General features: G+C 46.8%; 1 protein-coding gene across 3 annotated transcripts in view; it reads right to left on the minus strand.

Moving 5' to 3' along the window:
- Positions 1-19,384, minus strand: part of dop1b (DOP1 leucine zipper like protein B) — a 111,636-nt gene that overhangs the window by 74,120 nt on the left and 18,132 nt on the right. For all 3 annotated transcript variants that reach the window (XM_078409690.1, XM_078409688.1, XM_078409691.1), the window contains exons 3-4: positions 7,324-7,505; positions 2,827-2,997 (exon numbers count right to left, since the gene is read on the minus strand). In XM_078409690.1, the coding sequence (XP_078265816.1) occupies positions 2,827-2,997; positions 7,324-7,505 (353 nt within the window). The remainder of the gene's footprint in view (positions 1-2,826; positions 2,998-7,323; positions 7,506-19,384) is intronic.

Below are 19,384 nucleotides of genomic sequence, written 5' to 3' on the forward strand. Positions count from 1 at the left end.
ACTGACTTGGCCTCCACAGCCTTCTGTGGCAAAGAATTCCGCAGATTCACCACCCTCTGACTGAAGAATTCCCTCCTCATCTCCTTCCTAAAAGAATGTCTTTTAATTCCAAGGCTATGACCTCTAGTCCTAGACTCTCCCACTGGTGGAAACATCCTCCCAACATCCACTCTATCCAGGCCTTTCACTATTCTGTACCTTTCACTGAGGTCCCCCCTCGTTCTTCTAAACTCCAGCGAGTACAGGCCCAGTGCTGTCAAACGCTCAGCAGATGTTAACCTACCCATTCCTGGGTTAACCTACTCATTCCTGGCATTCATGTAGCAGCTTAAGATGTTAGACCTTGGTGCACAAAAATACTGGCAACATTCTTTGTTGGTGCCCTTTATGTGGCGGCCCTTTGCATACTTGTGCACTGTATACAAAACAAACAATTTCACTGTACATATGTACAGTATCAAACAATCAATTTCAAGGAAGATTTGGCAAATAACGAGCTAGAATTACTAAACATAAACACCTTATTGACTTTTTTTGTCAATTTGCAAGCATGCATCTCACAGCCTTTTATATTCTTCCCTTCCCTGTCCTTTGTTCACCCACCTATCAATCAACACCCCCCCCCCCCCTTCACCTTTTCGATTTTAGAGATACAGTGTGGCAACAGGCCCTTCGGCCCACCGAGTTCATGGCGACCAGCGATCACCCAGCACACTAGGGACAATTATTTTTTTATAACTTACCGAAGCCAATTAATCTACAAACTTCTACGTCTTAATGGTGTGGGAGGAAACCGGAGCACCCGGAGAAAACCCATGTGGTCACAGGGAACATGTACAAACTCCGTACAGATAGCACCCGTAGTCAGGATCGAACCCGGGTCTCTGGCATGTCTAAGGCAGCAACTCAATCGCTGCGCCACCGTGCCGACCCAAAACTTGTATCCACCCACCACTTGCCAGATTTTGTCCCACGTCTCTTCCAGCTTTCTGCCTCCAACTATAATCAGTCTGACGAAGGGTCCCGACCCAAAATGTCACCTATCCATGTTCTCCAGAGATACTGCCTGACCTGTTGAGTTACTGCCAAATAAGTGGGTTTATAGGTAAAATGGCCTCTATAAAATTGCCTCGTGTGTCAGGAGTGGGTGCTCCGGTGCTGGGACCCCAGCTATTTACGATATACATTAATGACTTAGACGAAGGGATTAAAAGTACCATTAGCAAATTTGCAGATGATACTAAGCTGGGGGGTAGTGTGAATTGTGAGGAAGATGCAATAAGGCTGCAGGGTGACTTGGACAGGTTGTGTGAGTGGGTGGATACATGGCAGATGCAGTTTAATGTAGATAAGTGTGAGGTTATTCACTTTGGAAGTAAGAATAGAAAGGCAGATTATTATCTGAAAGGTGTCAAGTTAGGAGGAGGGGGAGTTCAACGAGATCTGGGTGTCCTAGTGCATCAGTCAATGAAAGGAAGCATGCAGGTACAGCAGGCAGTGAAGAAAGCCAATGGAATGTTGGCCTTCGTAACAAGAGGATTTGAGTGTAGGAGCAAAGAAGTCCTTCTACAGTTGTACCGGGCCCTGGTGAGACCGCACCTGGAGTACTGTGTGCAGTTTTGGTCTCCAAATTTGAGGAAGGATATTCTTGCTATGGAGGGCGTGCAGCGTAGGTCCACTAGGTTAATTCCCGGAATGGCGGGACTGTCGTATGTTGAAAGGCTGGAGCGATTGGGCTTGTATACACTGGAATTTCGAAGGATGAGGAGGGATCTTATTGAAACATATAAGATAATTAGGGGATTGGACACATTAGAGGCAGGAAACATGTTCCCAATGTTGGGGGAGTCCAGAACAAGGGGCCACAGTTTAAGAATAAGGGGTAGGCCATTTAGAACGGAGATGAGGAAGAACTTTTTCAGTCAGAGAGTGGTGAAGGTGTGGAATTCTCTGCCTCAGAAGGCAGTGGAGGCCAGTTCGTTGGATGCTTTCAAGAGAGAGCTGGATAGAGCTCTTAAGGATAGCGGAGTGAGGGGGTATGGGGAGAAGGCAGGAACGGGATACTGATTGAGAGTGATCAGCCACGATCGCATTGAATGGCGGTGCTGGCTCGAAGGGCTGAATGGCCTACTCCTGCACCTATTGTCTATTGTCAAACGAGCGGGTTTAAAGGTTAATTGGTCTCTAAAATTGCTCCTAATGTGTTGATGCAAAAGTGGGATAGCATAGAACTAGTGCGAAGGGACGATCGGTGGTTAGTGTAGACTTGGTGGGCCGAAGGGCCCGTTTCCGTGCCGCGTCTGTGAGGTAAATTTTTAAACCTTGAACCATCCTTTAATCATCTGCCAACTTACAACCATTAGTAGACAATAGGTGCAGGAGTAGGCCATTCGGCCCTTCGAGTCAGCACCACTATTCAATGTGATCATGGCTGATCATTCTCAATCAGTACCCCGTTCCTGCCTTCTCCCCATACCCCCTGACTCCGCTATCCTTCAGAGCTCTATCTAGCTCTCTCTTGAATGCATTCAGAGACTTGGTCTCCACTGCCTTCTGAGGCAGAGAATTCCACAGATTTACAATTCTCTGACTGAAAATGTTTTTCCTCATCTCCGTCCTCAATGGCCTACCCCTTATTCTTAAACTGTGGCCCCCGGTTCTGGACTTCCCCAACATTGGGAACATGTTTCCTGCCTCTATTACGTGTCCAACCCCTTAATAATCTTATATGTTTCGATAAGATCAAGTTGAAGCACAAGTTTTCAAAGCAAGAACAGCCAGTGGACAAAACTAAACTTGCACCGAAAGCACAGCCGCTGAACTGACCTGTCGTAGATCTCTGACCCCTCCTCCAGTCCTGGCAGTAACCCTGTGATGAAGGCCTGGACACTGGGATTCAAGCCCTTCTGTAGCGGGAGGTAGTATTTCTCGTAGAGTCCAAGAAGCACCGGCTTCACCGACATCGCGGCATTGCCCAGCAACGGGAACAGGCCCGAGCTGCAAGAAAATAAACACAAGATAATCGTCTCGTTCTACTCGGTCAAGCCCCGCCTTGGCAGCAGTGACTAAACTCAGAAGGTTGCTGGGTGAGGGAACAAATGCTAACTTACTATACACCATTTTCACACAAAATGGCAGTGGGTGTATGGAACAAGCTGCAAGATGAGGTAGTTGAGGCTGGGACTATCCCATCATTTAAGAAACAGATAGACAGGTACATGGATACTGAAGAAGGGTCTCGACCCGAAACGTCACCCATTCCTTCTCTCCCGAGATGCTGCCTGACCTGCTGAGTTACTCCAGCATTTTGTGAATAAATTGATTTGTACCAGCATCTGCAGTTATTTTCTTATAGTACATGGATAGGACAGGTTTGGTGGGATATGGACCAAGCGCAGGCAGATGGGACTAGTGTGGCTGGTACGTGTTGGCCGGTGTGGGCCGAAGGGCCTGTTTCCACACTGTATCACTCTATGATTCTATTGCTGGATACAACAGCGAACCATCAGATGCGGAAATTAAAATTGAAAATTTCTCCCCCCACCTTTCTCGGCCCATCTCTCTTCCAGCTTTCTCCACACCTCTCGTCCAGCTTTCTCCCCCCTTCTACTTGATCTCTGAAGAAGGGCCTCCAAGACTGGATAGACTCGGCTTGTACTCGCTGGAATTTAGAAGATTGAGGGGGGATCTTATAGAAACTTACAAAATTCTTAAGGGGTTGGACAGGCTAGATGCAGGAAGATTGTTCCCGATGTTGGGGAAGTCCAGAACAAGGGGTCACAGTTTAAGGATAAGGGGGAAGTCTTTTAGGACCGAGATGAGAACGTTTTTTTTCACACAGAGAGTGGTGAATCTGCGGAATTCTCTGCCACAGAAGGTAGTTGAGGCCAGTTCATTGGCTATATTTAAGAGGGAGTTAGATGTGGCCCTTGTGGCTAAAGGGATCAGGGGGTATGGAGAGAAGGCAGGTACGGGATACTGAGTTGGATGATCAGCCATGATCATAATGAATGGTTCGAAGGGCCGAATGGCCTACTCCTGCACCTATTTTCTATGTTTCTATGTCTATGACAAGAAACGTCATCTCTCCATTTACTCCACACATGCTGCCCGACCTGCTGAGTTACTCCCACACTTTTAAATCAGGGATTCTTTTGAAGAGCCAACAGTGGCGATGGGGACTCTTGTGAAGAGGAAGCTGGCACGAGATAAAACACAAAACCCTGACAAACATTCCCCTTCAGCTTCACCGAGCAGCTGCCACAAATTGCCAAGCGTATGCCAGCTTCTCAGTTCAGCCACTTTACTAAACTCCAAAGTCCCAGGGGCCTAATAAAGTTAGCAGCGGTCATCCAGCTGGCTGCACGGAGATAAGATGCAATGAATGCATTCCAAGACATTTATTTCCAAATGCATCAAGGACGTCAGCAGCACATAAAAGACATGCTCATCACAACATCAATAGAGGCAAAAAACACTCAAAACATGGTTAGAAGACCCACATGAGAAAGGAGGAGGAGCTTCGATGAAGTGTTGGGAGCAAATTAATGTTGCACATCTTCAGCTTAGTTTACACAATAGACAATAGGTGCAGGAGTAGGCCATTCGGCCCTTCGAGCCAGCACCACCATTCAATGTGATCATGGCTGATCATTCTCAATCAGTACCCCGTTCCTGCCTTCTCCCCATATCCCCTGATTCCGTTATCCTTAAGAGCTCTATCTAGCTATCTCTTGAATGCATTCAGAGAACTGGCCTCCACTGCCTTCTGAGGCAGAGAATTCCACAGATTTACAACTCTCTGACTGAAAAAGTTTTTTCCCTCGTCTCCGTTCTAAATGGAGAAATTGAAAAATTCTCCCCCCACCTTTCTCCGCCCAGCTTTCTCCACACTGTCTAGAGATAAGAAACAGGCCCTTCGGCCCACCAAGTCCACGTCGCATTATCCTACACACCAGGGACAATTTTCAATTTTTCTTTTTTTAACCAAAGCCAATTAACCTACAAATCTGCACGTCTTTGGAGTGTGGGAGGAGTGTGGGGGAAAACGTGCTCTAAAGAGCCCCAACCCCGAGCTTAGGAATCACAAGTGCAAGGTTGGCCACATTATATGTTGATGAGTAGCATCCTGTACAGGGTGTACCTCCACTTCACCTTTGCAATGAATCATTTGAATAAAGCCAAGTCTGTGTTTCTCCAACGTGTCAGTGTGACTCTGGTCCAAACACAACATCAGGGCATTTCGAGCACATCGTGCATTTATGCCAGAGTACAATTTTTTATTTTCAGTTTTAACATTTTGGGACAATCAAATCTAAACTTGCACTCTGTCCGCCAAGACCTGCAGGATTGCCCGGTTGCTATCCAATTTTAACTCCCCTTCCCATACTGACCTTCCTGTGCTTGGCCTCCTCCATTGCCAGATTGAGGCCACACGCAAAATGGAGGAACAATACCTCACATTCCCCTTGGCTAGCTTGTAACCCAATGGCATGAACATTGAATGCTCCAATTTTAGGTAACCTCCCCTATATACTCACCTCTCCTCCTTTTTTCCCCTGTGTCCTGTACCCATTTCTCTCCTCCCTCTCCATTCCTTCCTCTAGAAACATAGATAACAGGTGCAGGAGGAGGCCATTTGGCCCTTCGATCCAGCACCGCCATTCATTGTGATCATCCACAATCAGTAACCTGTGCCTGCCTTCTCCCCATATCCCTTTGTTTCCGCTAGCCCCTAGAGCTCCGTCTAACTCTCCCTTAAATTGATCCAGTGAATTGGCCTCCACTGCCCTCTGTGGCACAGAATTCCACAAATTCACAACTCTCTGGGTGAAAAAGTTTTTTCTTACCTCAGTTTTAAATGGCCTCCCCTTTATTCTTAGACTGTGGCCCCTAGTCCTGGACTCCCCCAACATTGGGAACGTCTCCCCTGCATCTAGCCTGTCCAGTCCTTCTATAATTTTATACATTTCTATAAGATCCCCTCTCATCCTTCTAAATTTCAGTGAATAGTTTCACAATTTACAACTCTTCAAACCTTCTTGAATGAATGAATGAATGAATGAATAAGTTTATTGGCCAAGTATGCAGATACAAGGAATGTGCCTTGGTGCTCCACTCACAAATGACAACACAAACATACAGTTAACAATTTTGTTTTCTTGGTTTTCATCACTAGCCTTTGTCCAACCATCTGCCTATCAAATAACTCTCTTTATCCGTGTCGGCCTACTGTCCTCTCCCTCCTCTCTTCCAGCTTCACTTCCCCACCCACTCTCCTTTCAATCAGAGTAAGGAGGGTCCCGACCCGAAACGTCGACTATCCATATTCTCCCGAGATGCTGCATGACCCAGAGAGGTACTCAAGCATTTTGTGTCCCTTTCAGTAGTTCCTTGTTTCTACATTGAATCTTCTCTGGACTGCGTCCGATACTACTGAAGTTTTTTTAAGCCACGGGAAAATTTAGATTGAAAAATCCAGGCAGAGATCTAATTGACAACACATGGCAGTCAAAAGTACAAGCAACAACTCGCCCAATAACTCTCACCAACTTCTACAGATGCGCCGTAGAAAGCATTTTATCGCGATGCATCACAGTATGGTTTGGCAACAGCTCCATCCAAGACCGCAAGAAATTGCAGAGAATTGTAGACGCAGCCCAGACCATCACGCAAACCAATCTCCCTTCCATTGACTCCATTTACACCTCATGCTTTCTCGGCAAGGCCAGCAGCATAATCAAGAACGCGTTTCACCCTGATCACTCCTTCTCCCCTCGGGCATTGGGTACAGATGTGTGAAAACACACACCTTCAGAGTCAGGAACAATTTCTTCCCAGCTGTTATCAGGCAACCGAGCCATCCTACCACAACTAGAGAACTGTCCCAAACAACTATCTACCTCGGACTATCTTTGATCGGACTTTACCTTGCACTAAACGTTATTCCCTCTACCATGCATCTGTACACTGTGGATGGCTCGATTGTAATCATGTATTGTCTTTCCGCTGACTGGTTAACACGCAACAAAGGTACCTCAGAACACGTGACACTAAACTAAACTGAACGTTTAAGAAACAGTTAGCCAAGTACATGGATAGGACAGGTTTAGAGGGATATGGACCAAATGCAGGCAGATGGGACTGGTGTAGATGGGATATGTTGGCCGGTGTGGGCAAGTTGGGTCTAAGGCCCTGTTTCCACGCTGTATGACTCTGTACAGCTGAGGAATAAAACATGCCATAATTCACTCATAAAGCTGATCACGAATTTGGAAAATAGTACCAATATAATATTTTAATACAAACCTTGATCGACCTCACCTGTAAAAGAACAAGTCCTTGGCCAGCCATTTGATTCCAATGATCTTAAATATGATTTCATACGTTTCCAACGCCTTCAGATGGACCCCGATGGGTAATGCTGGGTGCAAGCATTGCGCCAGCCTTTTGCTAATGATCAGGCGCTTGGGCAGGAGGGAGTACTTCAAATTGCTCTGGAGGGCCTAAAGATACAGGCGAGAGTTGGTAACGTAGCCACAGGCGGATAACATTTCAATGAAACAAAGGCAACAAAATTATTAATTCATCGATGCCAAGCAGAAGCCAAGTCGGAGATTTCCCACACAGCGTGCGAGCAGAGTCTGAAATGTAACACAGCCTGACGGAGCACAGAGAGGACAACACGAACGAAGATCACATTTGTTTCTCCGTTCTCACCAGAATGGGATGGAATTAAGTGAAGGGGGAAAATATCAGTTGAGCTTAGAATTACAGCGCGGAAACAGGCCCTTCGGCCTACCGAGCCTGCACCGACCAGCGATCCCCGCACACTAGCACGATTCTACACACACGAGTGACAATTTACAATTTTTGCCAAGCCAATTAGCCTACAAACCTGTACGTCTTTGGAGCGTAGGAGGAAACCGGAGCACCCGGAGAAAACCCACGCAGGTCACGGGGAGAACGTACAAACTCCGTGCGGACAGCACCCGAAGTCAGGATCGAACCCGGGTCTTTGGCGCTGTAAGGCAGCAACTCTACCGCTGCGCCACCGTGCTGCCCCACTATGAGGACTACCAGTTTGGTCAAGTCAGAGATGATGGGTTGCCGTGGGATTAATTGACATTCTGCACCTACTCAATCACACGGACAAAGTCAACAAGCTGTAGGACAAATCCAATTGTGCTCATTACTGCCCAGTCTTCCCTCAATCACCAGACTGGTGGAAGGTGGCATTAATACTGCTTAGGGGCTGCCCAGCGGTGCTGCTTTACAGTGCCAGAGACCCGGGATCGATCCTGACCACGGGCGCCGTCTGTACGGAGTTTGTACGTTCTCCCCGTGACCTGTGCGGTTTTTCTCTTGGGTGCTCTGGTTTCCTCCCACACTCCAAAGACGAACAGGTTCGTAGGTTAATTGGCTTGGTAAAATTGTAAATTGTCCCGAGTGTGTGCACGATAGTGTGGATGTGCGGGGGATCACTGGTCGGTGCGGACACGGTGAGCCGAAGGGCCTGTTTCCGCTCTTATTCCCTCAACAAAACCCTTTGTAACGTTTATCTGATCGATGCTCCGTTTGGGTTTTGCCAGGAACAAGAGGCGGCTGGTGGATAGTTGGCGAGAATGTGCACCCCCGATTTGAGCCCCCGTGCAAATCATTTCTCTTTTCCCAGCTGGTAACCTACTCCTGTGACACAACTCAAAACCGCATTCCTCAAGAGTTTTAATTGGCACATGCACCAGCGCAGCACAGTGGCGCAGCGGTAGAGTCGCTGCCTTGCAGCACCAGAGACTTGGGTCCAATCCTGACTACGGGCGCTGTCTACACGGAGTTTGTACTTCCTTCCCCGGACCTGCCTGGGTTTTCTTCGGGTTTCCTCCCACACTCCAAAGACGTACAGGTTTGCAGGCTTGGGATCATTGTAAATTGTTCCCGGTGTAGAAACATAGAAAATAGGTGCAGAAGTAGGCCATTCGGCCCTTCGAGCCTGCACCGCCATTCAATATGATCATGGCTGATCATCCAGCTCAGTAGCTTGTACCTGCCTTCTCTCCATACCCCCTGATCCCTTTAGCAAAAAGGGCCACATCTAACTCCCTCTTAAATATAGCCAATGAACTGGCCTCAACTACCTTCTGTGGCAGAGAATTCCACAGACTCACCACTCTCTGTGTGAAGAAATGTTTTACTCATCTCGGTCCTAAAAGACTTCCCCCTTATCCTTAAGCTGTGACCCCTGGTTCTGGACTCCCCCAACATCGGGAACAATCTTCCCGCATCTAGCCTCTCCAACCCCTTAAGAATTTTATATGTTTCTATGTGTGTAGGATAGTGTTAGTGTGCGGGGATCGCTGGTCGGCGATAGGTGGTGAGAATGTGCACTCCTTTCGATATTCACACAGGAATCCTCTGTGCTCTTGCTGGATGGAATCCAGCTCACTTGCCCAATACCATCCCCATATTGAGCCCCTGCACAAACCATTTGTTCACAGTACTCCAAACGCAGCCTGACCAGCACCTTCGACAGCCTCAGCAATTGCCCAGCAGTTATTAGGCAACTGAACCCATCCCACCAACAACTAGAGAGCAGTCCTGAGCTACTATCCACCTCACTGGAGACGCTCAGATTATCTTTGTTTGGACTATACTGGACTTTATCTTGCACTAAACGTTAACCCCTTAGTCATGTACCTGCACACTGTGAATGGCTCGATTGTAGTCATGTATTATCTTTCCGCTGACTGGTTAGCGCGCAACTGTACCTCAGAACACAAGACAATTAAGTAAACTAACGAGCTAACACAAAATGTTATTCACGTTACTCCCTTTATCATGCATCTGTCCACTATGGATGGCTTTTATTCACAAAATGCTGGAGTAACTCAGCAGGTCAGGCAGCATCTCGGGAGAGAAGGAATGGGTGACGTTTCGGGTCGAGACCCTTCTTCAGACTGATGTCAGGGGGGCGGGACAAAGGAAGGATATAGGCGGAGACAGGAAGATAGAGGGAGAACTGGGAAGGGGGAGGGGAAGAGAGGGACAGAGGAACTATCCAAAGTTGGAGAAGTCAATGTTCATACATTGACTATGGATGGCTTGTCAGACTAATCCCATTTTCCAGCACTAGTATCTCACACACTTTGGCTTGGCATTTTCAAGTATTCATCCAGATACTAAAAATGTGGAGAGCTCCTGCCTCCATCACCCCTTGCTCAGTGAATTCCAGATTACAACTAATATCTGGGTGGAGATAACTTCTTCCTCAAAACCAGCCTCGATCTCCTCCCGGTTGCATTCAATTTAGTTTATTGTCACGTTTGCCGAAGTAGAGTGGAAAGCTTTTGTTGCGTGCTAGCCAGTCAGCGCAAAGACAATACGTCACGTGTTGGAAGGAACTGCAGATGCTGGTTTACACCGAAGATGGACACAAAATGCTGGAGTAACTCAACGGAACAGGCAGCGTCTCTGGATAGAAGGAACAGGTGACGTTTCGGGTTGAGACCCTTCTTCAGACTGAGAGTCAGGGGAGAGGGAAATGAGAGATATGGAAGGGTAAGGTGTATAATGTGATTACAATCGATGTACAGATGTGCACAGTGTACCGATACATGATTAAGGGAATAACGTGAATAACATTGAGTGCAAGATAAACCCAGTAAAGTCCGATCAAAGATAGTCTGAAGGTCTCCAATGTGGTAGAGAGTAGACAATAGACAATAGGTGCAGGAGGAGGCCATTCGGCCCTTCAAGCCAGCACCGCCATTTAATGTGATCATGGCTGATCATTCTCAATCAGTACCCCGTTCCTGCCTTCTCCCCATACCCCCTGACTCCGCTATCCTTAAGAGCTCTATCTAGCTCTCTCTTGAATGCATTCGGAGAATTGGCCTCCACTGCCTTCCGAGGCAGAGAATTCCACAGATTCACAACTCTCTGACTGAAAACGTTTTTCCTCATCTCCGTTCTAAATGGCCTACCCCTTATTCTTAAACTGTGGCCCCTTGTTCTGGACTCCCCCAACATTGGGAACATGTTTCCTGCCTCTAACGTGTCCAACCCCTTAATAATCTTATACGTTTCGATAAGATCCCCTCTCATCCTTCTAAATTCCAGTGTATACAAGCCTAGTCGCTCCAGTCTTTCAACATATGACAGTCTCGCAATTCCGGGAATTAACCTAGTAAACCTACGCTGCACGCCCTCAATAGCAAGAATATCCTTCCTCAAATTTGGAGACCAAAACTGCACACAGTACTCCAGGTGCGGTCTCACTAGGGCCCTGTACAACTGCAGAAGGACCTCTTTGCTCCTATACTCAACTCCTCTTGTTATGAAGGCCAACATTCCATTGGCTTTCTTCACCGCCTGCTGTAGCTCAGAGTAGCTCAGAACTGCTCTCTAGTTGTTGGTTGGGTGGTTCAGTTGCCTGATAACAGCCAATACATAACCCATACTACAATGTTATTCTAAAGACATTTGGACAGGTACATGGATAGGAAAGGTTTAGAGGGATGTGGGCCAAATGCAGGCAGATGGGACTAGTGTAGATGGAGCATCTTGGTCGGCATGGGCAAATTGGGCCAAAGGGCTATGTTTCCATACAGAATGACTCCATGACTATGGAATTTCCTGTTGCAATTTTTGATAACCATCTTCAATGCATACCACACCACCTACTTTCGTGTCACCTGCAAATTTCATGGCAAAACTCCGTCCAACACAGATTGAGTTTTTAATGTTGCCACCTTACTACTGTTGAATTTTGAACTTCTTCCATATAGGTTGTAAATACATAAAGGGAGCTATTGGGACAGGTTGAGCAGGCCAGGACTCTATTCCTTGGAGCGCAGGAGGATGAGAGGCTTATAGAGGTGGATAAAATCATGGGAGGAATAGATCGGGTCGACGCACAGATCCTCTCACCCAGAGTAGGGGAATCGAGAACCAGAGGACTTGGGTTTATGTTGAGGGGGAAAAGATTTTCAAAACCCAAGGTGTAACCTTTTCACACAAGAGTGGTGGGTGTATGGAACGAGCTGCCAGAGAAGACAGTTGGGGCAACGTTTAAGAAACATTTAGACAGGTACATGGATAGGATAGGTTTATAATAATAATAATAATAATAATAATAATATTCATTTATTGTCATTGCAACGAGTACAACGAAATTAAAAAATAGCCAATCCTGACGGTGCGTACAAAGATATATGCAATAAATGCAAAAACAAATAAATACATAAATACAATTAAATACAATTATATTAAGTACAAGATTTTTTAACGGTGTTGCCTAGTGCAAAGGTAGTGTTCAGTTCTCGTATGGCCCTGGGGTAAAAACTGTTCTTAAGTCTGTTTGTTTGGGATTTGATCGACCTGAAACGTCGACCAGAGGGCAGATGAACAAACAGACGGTGGCCGGGGTGGGATGGATCTTTTATTATTTTGCCTGCTCTACTGAGGCAGCGTAGTCTGAACAGGTGCTCCAGGGAGGGCAGTGAGCAGCCGATGATCTTCTGGGCCGGATATGGACCAAACGCAGGCAGGTGGGACTAGTGTGGATGGGATATGTTGGCCGGTGGGGGCAAGTTGGGCTGAAGGGCCTGTTTCCACACTGTATGACTCTGAAATCTTCAACCACATTACCACAGCGAGTTTAAATGTGCTTGATTGACAAATGAAGCGAAAATGTTGCCAAAGAATAACTTCACTGTTTTCTTCGTCTGATGCTGGCCTATACCAACACCCTTCAGGATATACATTACATATTTATACAGTACGATGCACTGCTACCTTTCCTTGATATGTTGAGTGTATTTCCTGCAGATCCCGTGAAGGGTATGTGTTTCTTAATCCCCCTTTCACACTGTTCACAGGTTTGTAACACAACTTCTATTTCAGCAATATACCAAACGATCCAATTAAAATATTTCCAATAAACTTTAACACTTAAAAAAAAAAAGCAAGTCGGCAAAGTTTAGTGATCCGAAAGACCTCCAGGCGTTCACGTTGAATGTCAAATGAAACCTATTTTTAAACATCCCGCAATTACTGCAATTTGCTGAGGTCCACATTAACTAAAGACTCGGCCAGTATTTTACTTTCGAGATGCAGCAGGGAAACAGGCCGAACAGCACACAGAGTCCACACTGACCATCCATCACACATTCACACTAGTTCTGGTCCTCCCACTTTTGCATCCACTCCCTGCGCACTGGGGCCAACTCAACTACAAATGCACATGTCTTCAGGATGTGGGGGGAAAGCAGAGCATCCAGAGAAAACCCACGCAGTCACAGGGAAGACCATACAAATTCCGCACAGACAGTGCCCGAGGTCAGGATTGAACCCGGGTCTCCGGCGCTGTGAGGCAGCGGCTCTGCCCACGACGCCATTGTGTCGCCCAGTGAATGTTATGTTCAAGTTGCTGGTTGAGAGAGAGACCGCAAAATTGAGACAAAAAAAAGACTAAGATTAATTGACAAGAAGAAATTAAATTGTCACTTTGATTACATCGCAGTTACATTACAGCACAGTGGTGCAGTGGTAGTGTTGCCGCCTGGACAGTGCCCGAGACCCGGGTTCGATCCCGAGTACGGGTGCTGTCTGTAAAGAATTTGCAGGTTCTCCCCGTGATCGCGTGGGTTTTCTCCAGTTTCCACCCATATTCCAACAACGTACAGGTTTACATAGAAACATAGAAAATAGGTGCAGGAGTAGGCCATCCGGCCCTTCGAGCCAGCACCGCCATTCAATATGATCATGGCTGATCATCCAAAATCAGTTTCTGCTGATTCTGCTGAAAAGCAGTTCCTGCTTTTTCCCCCATATCCCTTGCTCCCGTTAGCACCAAGAGCTATATCTAACTCTCCTTTGAAAACATCCAGTGAATTGACCTCCACTGCCTTTGGTGGCAGAGAATTGCAGAGGTTAATTGTAGGTTAATCGGCCTCTGCAAAATGTCCATAGTCTGTAGAACCAGTGCATGGGGTTCACTGGTCAGTGCAGACTTGGTGGGTCTGTTTCCATGCGATATCTCCAAACAAAATTAATTAGTTCATAATCTGCACACGGAGTGGTGGGGCAAAAGAGTAATTGGGAATCTAAAGATGTTTATTCCCTTTCCCCTGCAGTTTGTGCTTGACCCAGTACTTCTAGCGGCAAAGTACTGTTCAATCCTGCAGTGCACAGACTGTTAAATGCAAAACCGGACTTAAAGAACACAATAGCAATTGTTCCCCATTGAACATGATGGATCAATGAGTCATCTGACACGGCTCCAAAACATAGAGAACTAAGCTGCCTGTTCCGGGCACTTGTTCATCCATCATTCTTTGATGCATTAACCCATCTCACACAACACAGTTGCACAGGGTCACGGATCAGATTTCTCCTCAACAGTTGCTGTTTTTTTTAAAACCACATCACTGACTGGGCTTGGAGAGCACAGTGGTGCAGCGGTAGAAACATAGAAAATAGGTGCAGGAGTAGGCCATTCGGCCCTTCGAGCCTGCACCGCCATTCAATATGATCATGGCTGATCATCCAACTCAGTATCCCGTACCTGCCTTCTCTCCATACCCCCTGATCCCTTTAGCCACAAGGGCCACATCTAACTCCCTCTTAAATATAGCCAATGAACTGGCCTCAACTACCTTCTGTGGCAGAGAATTCCACAGATTCACCACTCTCTGTGTGAAAAAAAACTTTCTCATCTCGGTCCTAAAAGACTTCCCCCTTATCCTTAAACTGTGACCCCTTGTTCTGGACTTCCCCAACATCGGGAACAATCTTCCTGCATCTAGCCTGTCCAACCCCTTAAGAATTTTGTAAATTTGTAAATTTTGTAGAGTTGCTGCCTTCCAGTGCTTGCTGCATTGCAGACCCGGGTTCAATCCTCACTGAGGGTGTCTGTACGGAGTTTGTACGCTTTCCCCGTGAGTTTTCTCCGGGATCTTCGGTTTCCTCCCACACTCCAAAGATGTACAGGTTTGAAGGTAAATTGGCTTGGTAAATGAAAAAAAATTGTCCCCGGTGTGTGTAGGATAGTGTTAATGTGGGGGAAATCATTGGTCGGGGCGGACTCGGTGGGCCGAAGGGCCTGTTTCCGCGCTGTATCTCTAAACTATTAAAAAAACACCTGGCGAAGAGGGGCGGCACAGTGGCGCAACTGGTAGAGCCGCTGCCTCACAACACCAGAGTCCCGGGTTCAATCCTGACCTCTGTTGCTGCCCTTGTGGAGTTTGCACGTTCTCCCCGTGACCCCATCGAGGGTTTCCTTTCGGGGGCTCCGGTTTCCTTTCACATCCCAGAGATGTGCAGATTTGTAGGTTAATGAGTTTAGAAGAATAAGGGTGCGGGGTGACCTCATTGAAATGCACAGAATAGTGAAAGGCTTGGACAGAGGTGTGGAGAGGATATTTCCACTAGTGGGAGAGTCTAGGGCTAGAGGCCATAGCCTCAGAATTAAAGGACGTTCTTTTAGGAAGGAGATGAGGAGGAATTTCTTTAGCCAGAGGGTGGTGAACCTGTGGAATTCTTTGCCATAGAAGGTTGTGAAGGCAAAGTCAGTGGACATATTTAAAGTAGAGATAGATAGATTCTTGATTGGTGAGGGTGTCAGAGGTTATGGGGAGAAGGCAGGAGAATGGGGTTAGGAGGGAGAGATAGATCAGCCATGATTCAATGGCAGAGTAGACTTGATGGGCCGAATAGCCTAATTCTGATCTTCTGAATTGGCCTCTGTAAATTGCCCCGAGCTTGCAGGGAGTGGCAGAGAAAGTGGGACAACAAAGAACTAGTGCAAGTGGGTTATCTGTAGCTGGCGAGGATTCTGGGGGTAAAGTGCAGGTACCTCTTTAAAATTAAAAATTCTCACAGGATAATGGAAAAGTCTTCATTTTTTAAGTCTGATGTCAGTGGATACTAAAATAAGCAAGGGAGTGAAAGTTTTACAACGGAGAGGATGGAATACACTGTGGAGGTCACAATCATAGAAACATAGAAAATAAGTGCAGGTGTAGGCCATTCGGCCCTTCGAGCCTGCACCACCATTCAATATGATCATGGCTGATCATCCAGCTCAGTAACCTGTACCTGCCTTCTCTCCATACCCCCTGATCCCTTTAGCCACAAGGGCCACATCTAACTCCCTCTTAAATATAGCTAATGAACTGGCCTCAACTACCTTCTGTGGCAGAGATTTCTACAGACTCACCACTCTCTGTGTGAAGAAATGTTTTCTCATCTCGGTCCTAAAAGACTTCCCCCTTATCCTTAAGCTGTGACCCCTGGTTCTGGACTCCCCCAACATCGGGAACAATCTTCCCGCATCTAGCCTCTCCAACCCCTTAAGAATTTTATATGTTTCCATAAGATCCCCCCTCAGTCTTCTAAATTCCAGCGAGTACAAGTCGCAAACGTATCAGTGAAGCAACTCACTCAGAGTCATACAACACGGAAACAGGCCCTTCGGCCCAGCTTGCCCATACCAACCAAGGTGCCATATTATTTGTGGGTTTGCGTTTGCAGGTCTGTTAATTTGCAGCAAGGAAGAATTTCACTGTTCCATCGTCAGTGCACATGACAAGTAACTCTTGTTGTGCTATTTTCTGGAATATCAATAGACAATAGACAATAGGTGCAGGAGTAGGCCATTCAGCCCTTCGAGCCAGCACCGCATTCAATGCGATCATGGCTGATCACTCTCAATCAGTACACCGTTCCTGCCTTCTCCCCATACCCCCTCACTCCGCTATCCTTAAGAGCTCTATCCAGCTCTCTCTTGAAAGCATCCAACGAACTGGCCTCCAAGGCTGATAAATCCCCAGGGCCTGATGGTCTGCATCCCAGAGTACTTAAGGAGGTGGCTCTAGAAATAGTGGAAGCATTGGAGATCATTTTTCAATGTTCTATAGATTCAGGATCAGTTCCTGTGGATTGGAGGATAGCAAATGTTATCCCACTTTTTAAGAAAGGAGGGAGAGAGAAAACGGGTAATTATAGACCAGTTAGTCTGACATCAGTGGTGGGGAAAATGCTGGAGTCAATTATAAAAGACGAAATTGCTGAGCATTTGGATAGCAGTAACGGGATCGTTCCGAGTCAGCATGGATTTACGAAGGGGAAATCATGCTTGACAAATCTACTGGAATTTTTTGAGGATGTAACTAGGAAAATTGACAAGGGAGAGTCAGTGGATGTGGTGTACCTCGACTTTCAGAAAGCCTTCGACAAGGTCCCACATAGGAGATTAGTGGGCAAAATTAGGGCACATGGTATTGGGGGTAGGGTACTGACATGGATAGAAAATTGGTTAACAGACAGAAAGCAAAGAGTGGGGATAAATGGGTCCCTTTCGGAATGGCAGGTAGTGACCAGTGGGGTACCGCAAGGTTCGGTGCTGGGACCCCAGCTATTTACGATATACATTAATGACTTAGACGGAGGGATTAAAAGTACCATTAGCAAATTTGCAGATGATACTAAGTTGGGGGGTAGTGTGAATTGTGAGGAAGATGCAATAAGGCTGCAGGGTGACCTGGACAGGTTGTGTGAGTGGGCGGATACATGGCAGATGCAGTTTAATGTAGATAAGTGTGAGGTTATTCACTTTGGAAGTAAGAATAGAAAGGCAGATTATTATCTGAATGGTGTCAAGTTAGGAGGAGGGGGAGTTCAACGAGATCTGGGTGTCCTAGTGCATCAGTCAATGAAAGGAAGCATGCAGGTTCAGCAGGCAGTGAAGAAAGCCAATGGAATGTTGGCCTTCGTAACAAGAGGAGTTGAGTATAGGAGCAAAGAGGTCCTTCTACAGTTGTACCGGGCCCTGGTGAGACCGCACCTGGAGTACTGTGTGCAGTTTTGGTCTCCAAATTTGAGGAAGGATATTCTTGCTATGGAGGGCGTGCAGCGTAGGTTCACTAGATTAATTCCCGGAATGGCGGGACTGTCGTATGTTGAAAGGCTGGAGCGATTGGGCTTGTATACACTGGAATTTAGAAGGATGAGGGGGGATCTTATTGAAACATATAAGATAATTAGGGGATTGGACACATTAGAGGCAGATAACATGTTCCCAATGTTGGGGGAGTCCAGAACAAGGGGCCACAGTTTGAGAATAAGGGGTAGGCCATTTAGAACGGAGATGAGGAAGAACTTTTTCAGTCAGAGGGTGGTGAAGGTGTGGAATTCTCTGCCTCAGAAGGCAGTGGAGGCCAGTTCGTTGGATGCTTTCAAGAGAGAGCTGGATAGAGCTCTTAAGGATAGCGGAGTGAGGGGGTATGGGGAGAAGGCAGGAACGGGGTACTGATTGATAGTGATCAGCCATGATCGCATTGAATGGCGGTGCTGGCTCGAAGGGCTGAATGGCCTACTCCTGCACCTATTGTCTATTGTCTATTGTCTATTGCCTTCGGAGGCAAAGAATTCCACACCTTCACCACTCTCTGACTGAAAAAGTTCTTCCTCATCTCTGTTCTAAATGGCCTACCCCTTATTCTTAAACTGTGGCCCCTTGTTCTGGACTCCCCCAACATTGGGAACATGTTTCCTGCCTCTAATGTGTCCAATCCCCTAATTATCTTATATGTTTCAATAAGATCCCCCCTCATCCTTCTAAATTCCAGTGTATACAAGCCCAATCGCTCCAGCCTTTCAACATACGACAGTCCCGCCATTCCGGGAATTAACCTAGTGAACCTATGCTGCACGCCCTCCATAGCAAGAATATCCTTCCTCAAATTTGGAGACCAAAACTGCACACAGTACTCCAGGTGCGGTCTCACCAGGGCCCGGTACAACTGTAGAAGGACCTCTTTGCTCCTATACTCAACTCCTCTTGTTACGAAGGCCAACATTCCATTGGCTTTCTTCACTGCCTTATACTTTATGCCATACTTTCTCATGAGGCGATCACCAGTGCACCAGAGATGGTGTCACGGCTGATGGCAACGGAATAGACGATACCTTCACCAGCTTAGTCCCACTCCAACATCACAAGCCAGGACTTGAGATGGCCCCAGAATAAATGTCGCCTCAGAAATTCACCATTCAGGGCGGCACAGCGGTAGAGTTGCTGCCTTACAGCACCAGAGACCCAGGTTTGATCCCGACTGCGGGTGCTGTGTTCACGAAGTTTGTACGTTCTCCCTGCGACCGCGTGGGTTTCGTCCGGATGCTCCGGTTTTCTCCCACATTCCATAGACGTGCAGGTTTGCAGGTTAATTGGGTTCTGTGAAAAGTGTAAATTGTCCCTCGTGTGGAGGAGAGTGCAAATGCATGGGGGTGATTGCTAGTTGGCGCAGAACTCAATGGGCCAAAGGTCCTGCTTCCATGTGTATCTCTGAAGTCTAAATGTCCCAATTCTTCAGACTAGTTTATCTAA

This window comes from Rhinoraja longicauda, chromosome 12, assembly GCF_053455715.1.
Source record: "Rhinoraja longicauda isolate Sanriku21f chromosome 12, sRhiLon1.1, whole genome shotgun sequence".
Classification (NCBI taxonomy): Eukaryota; Metazoa; Chordata; class Chondrichthyes; order Rajiformes; family Arhynchobatidae; genus Rhinoraja; species Rhinoraja longicauda.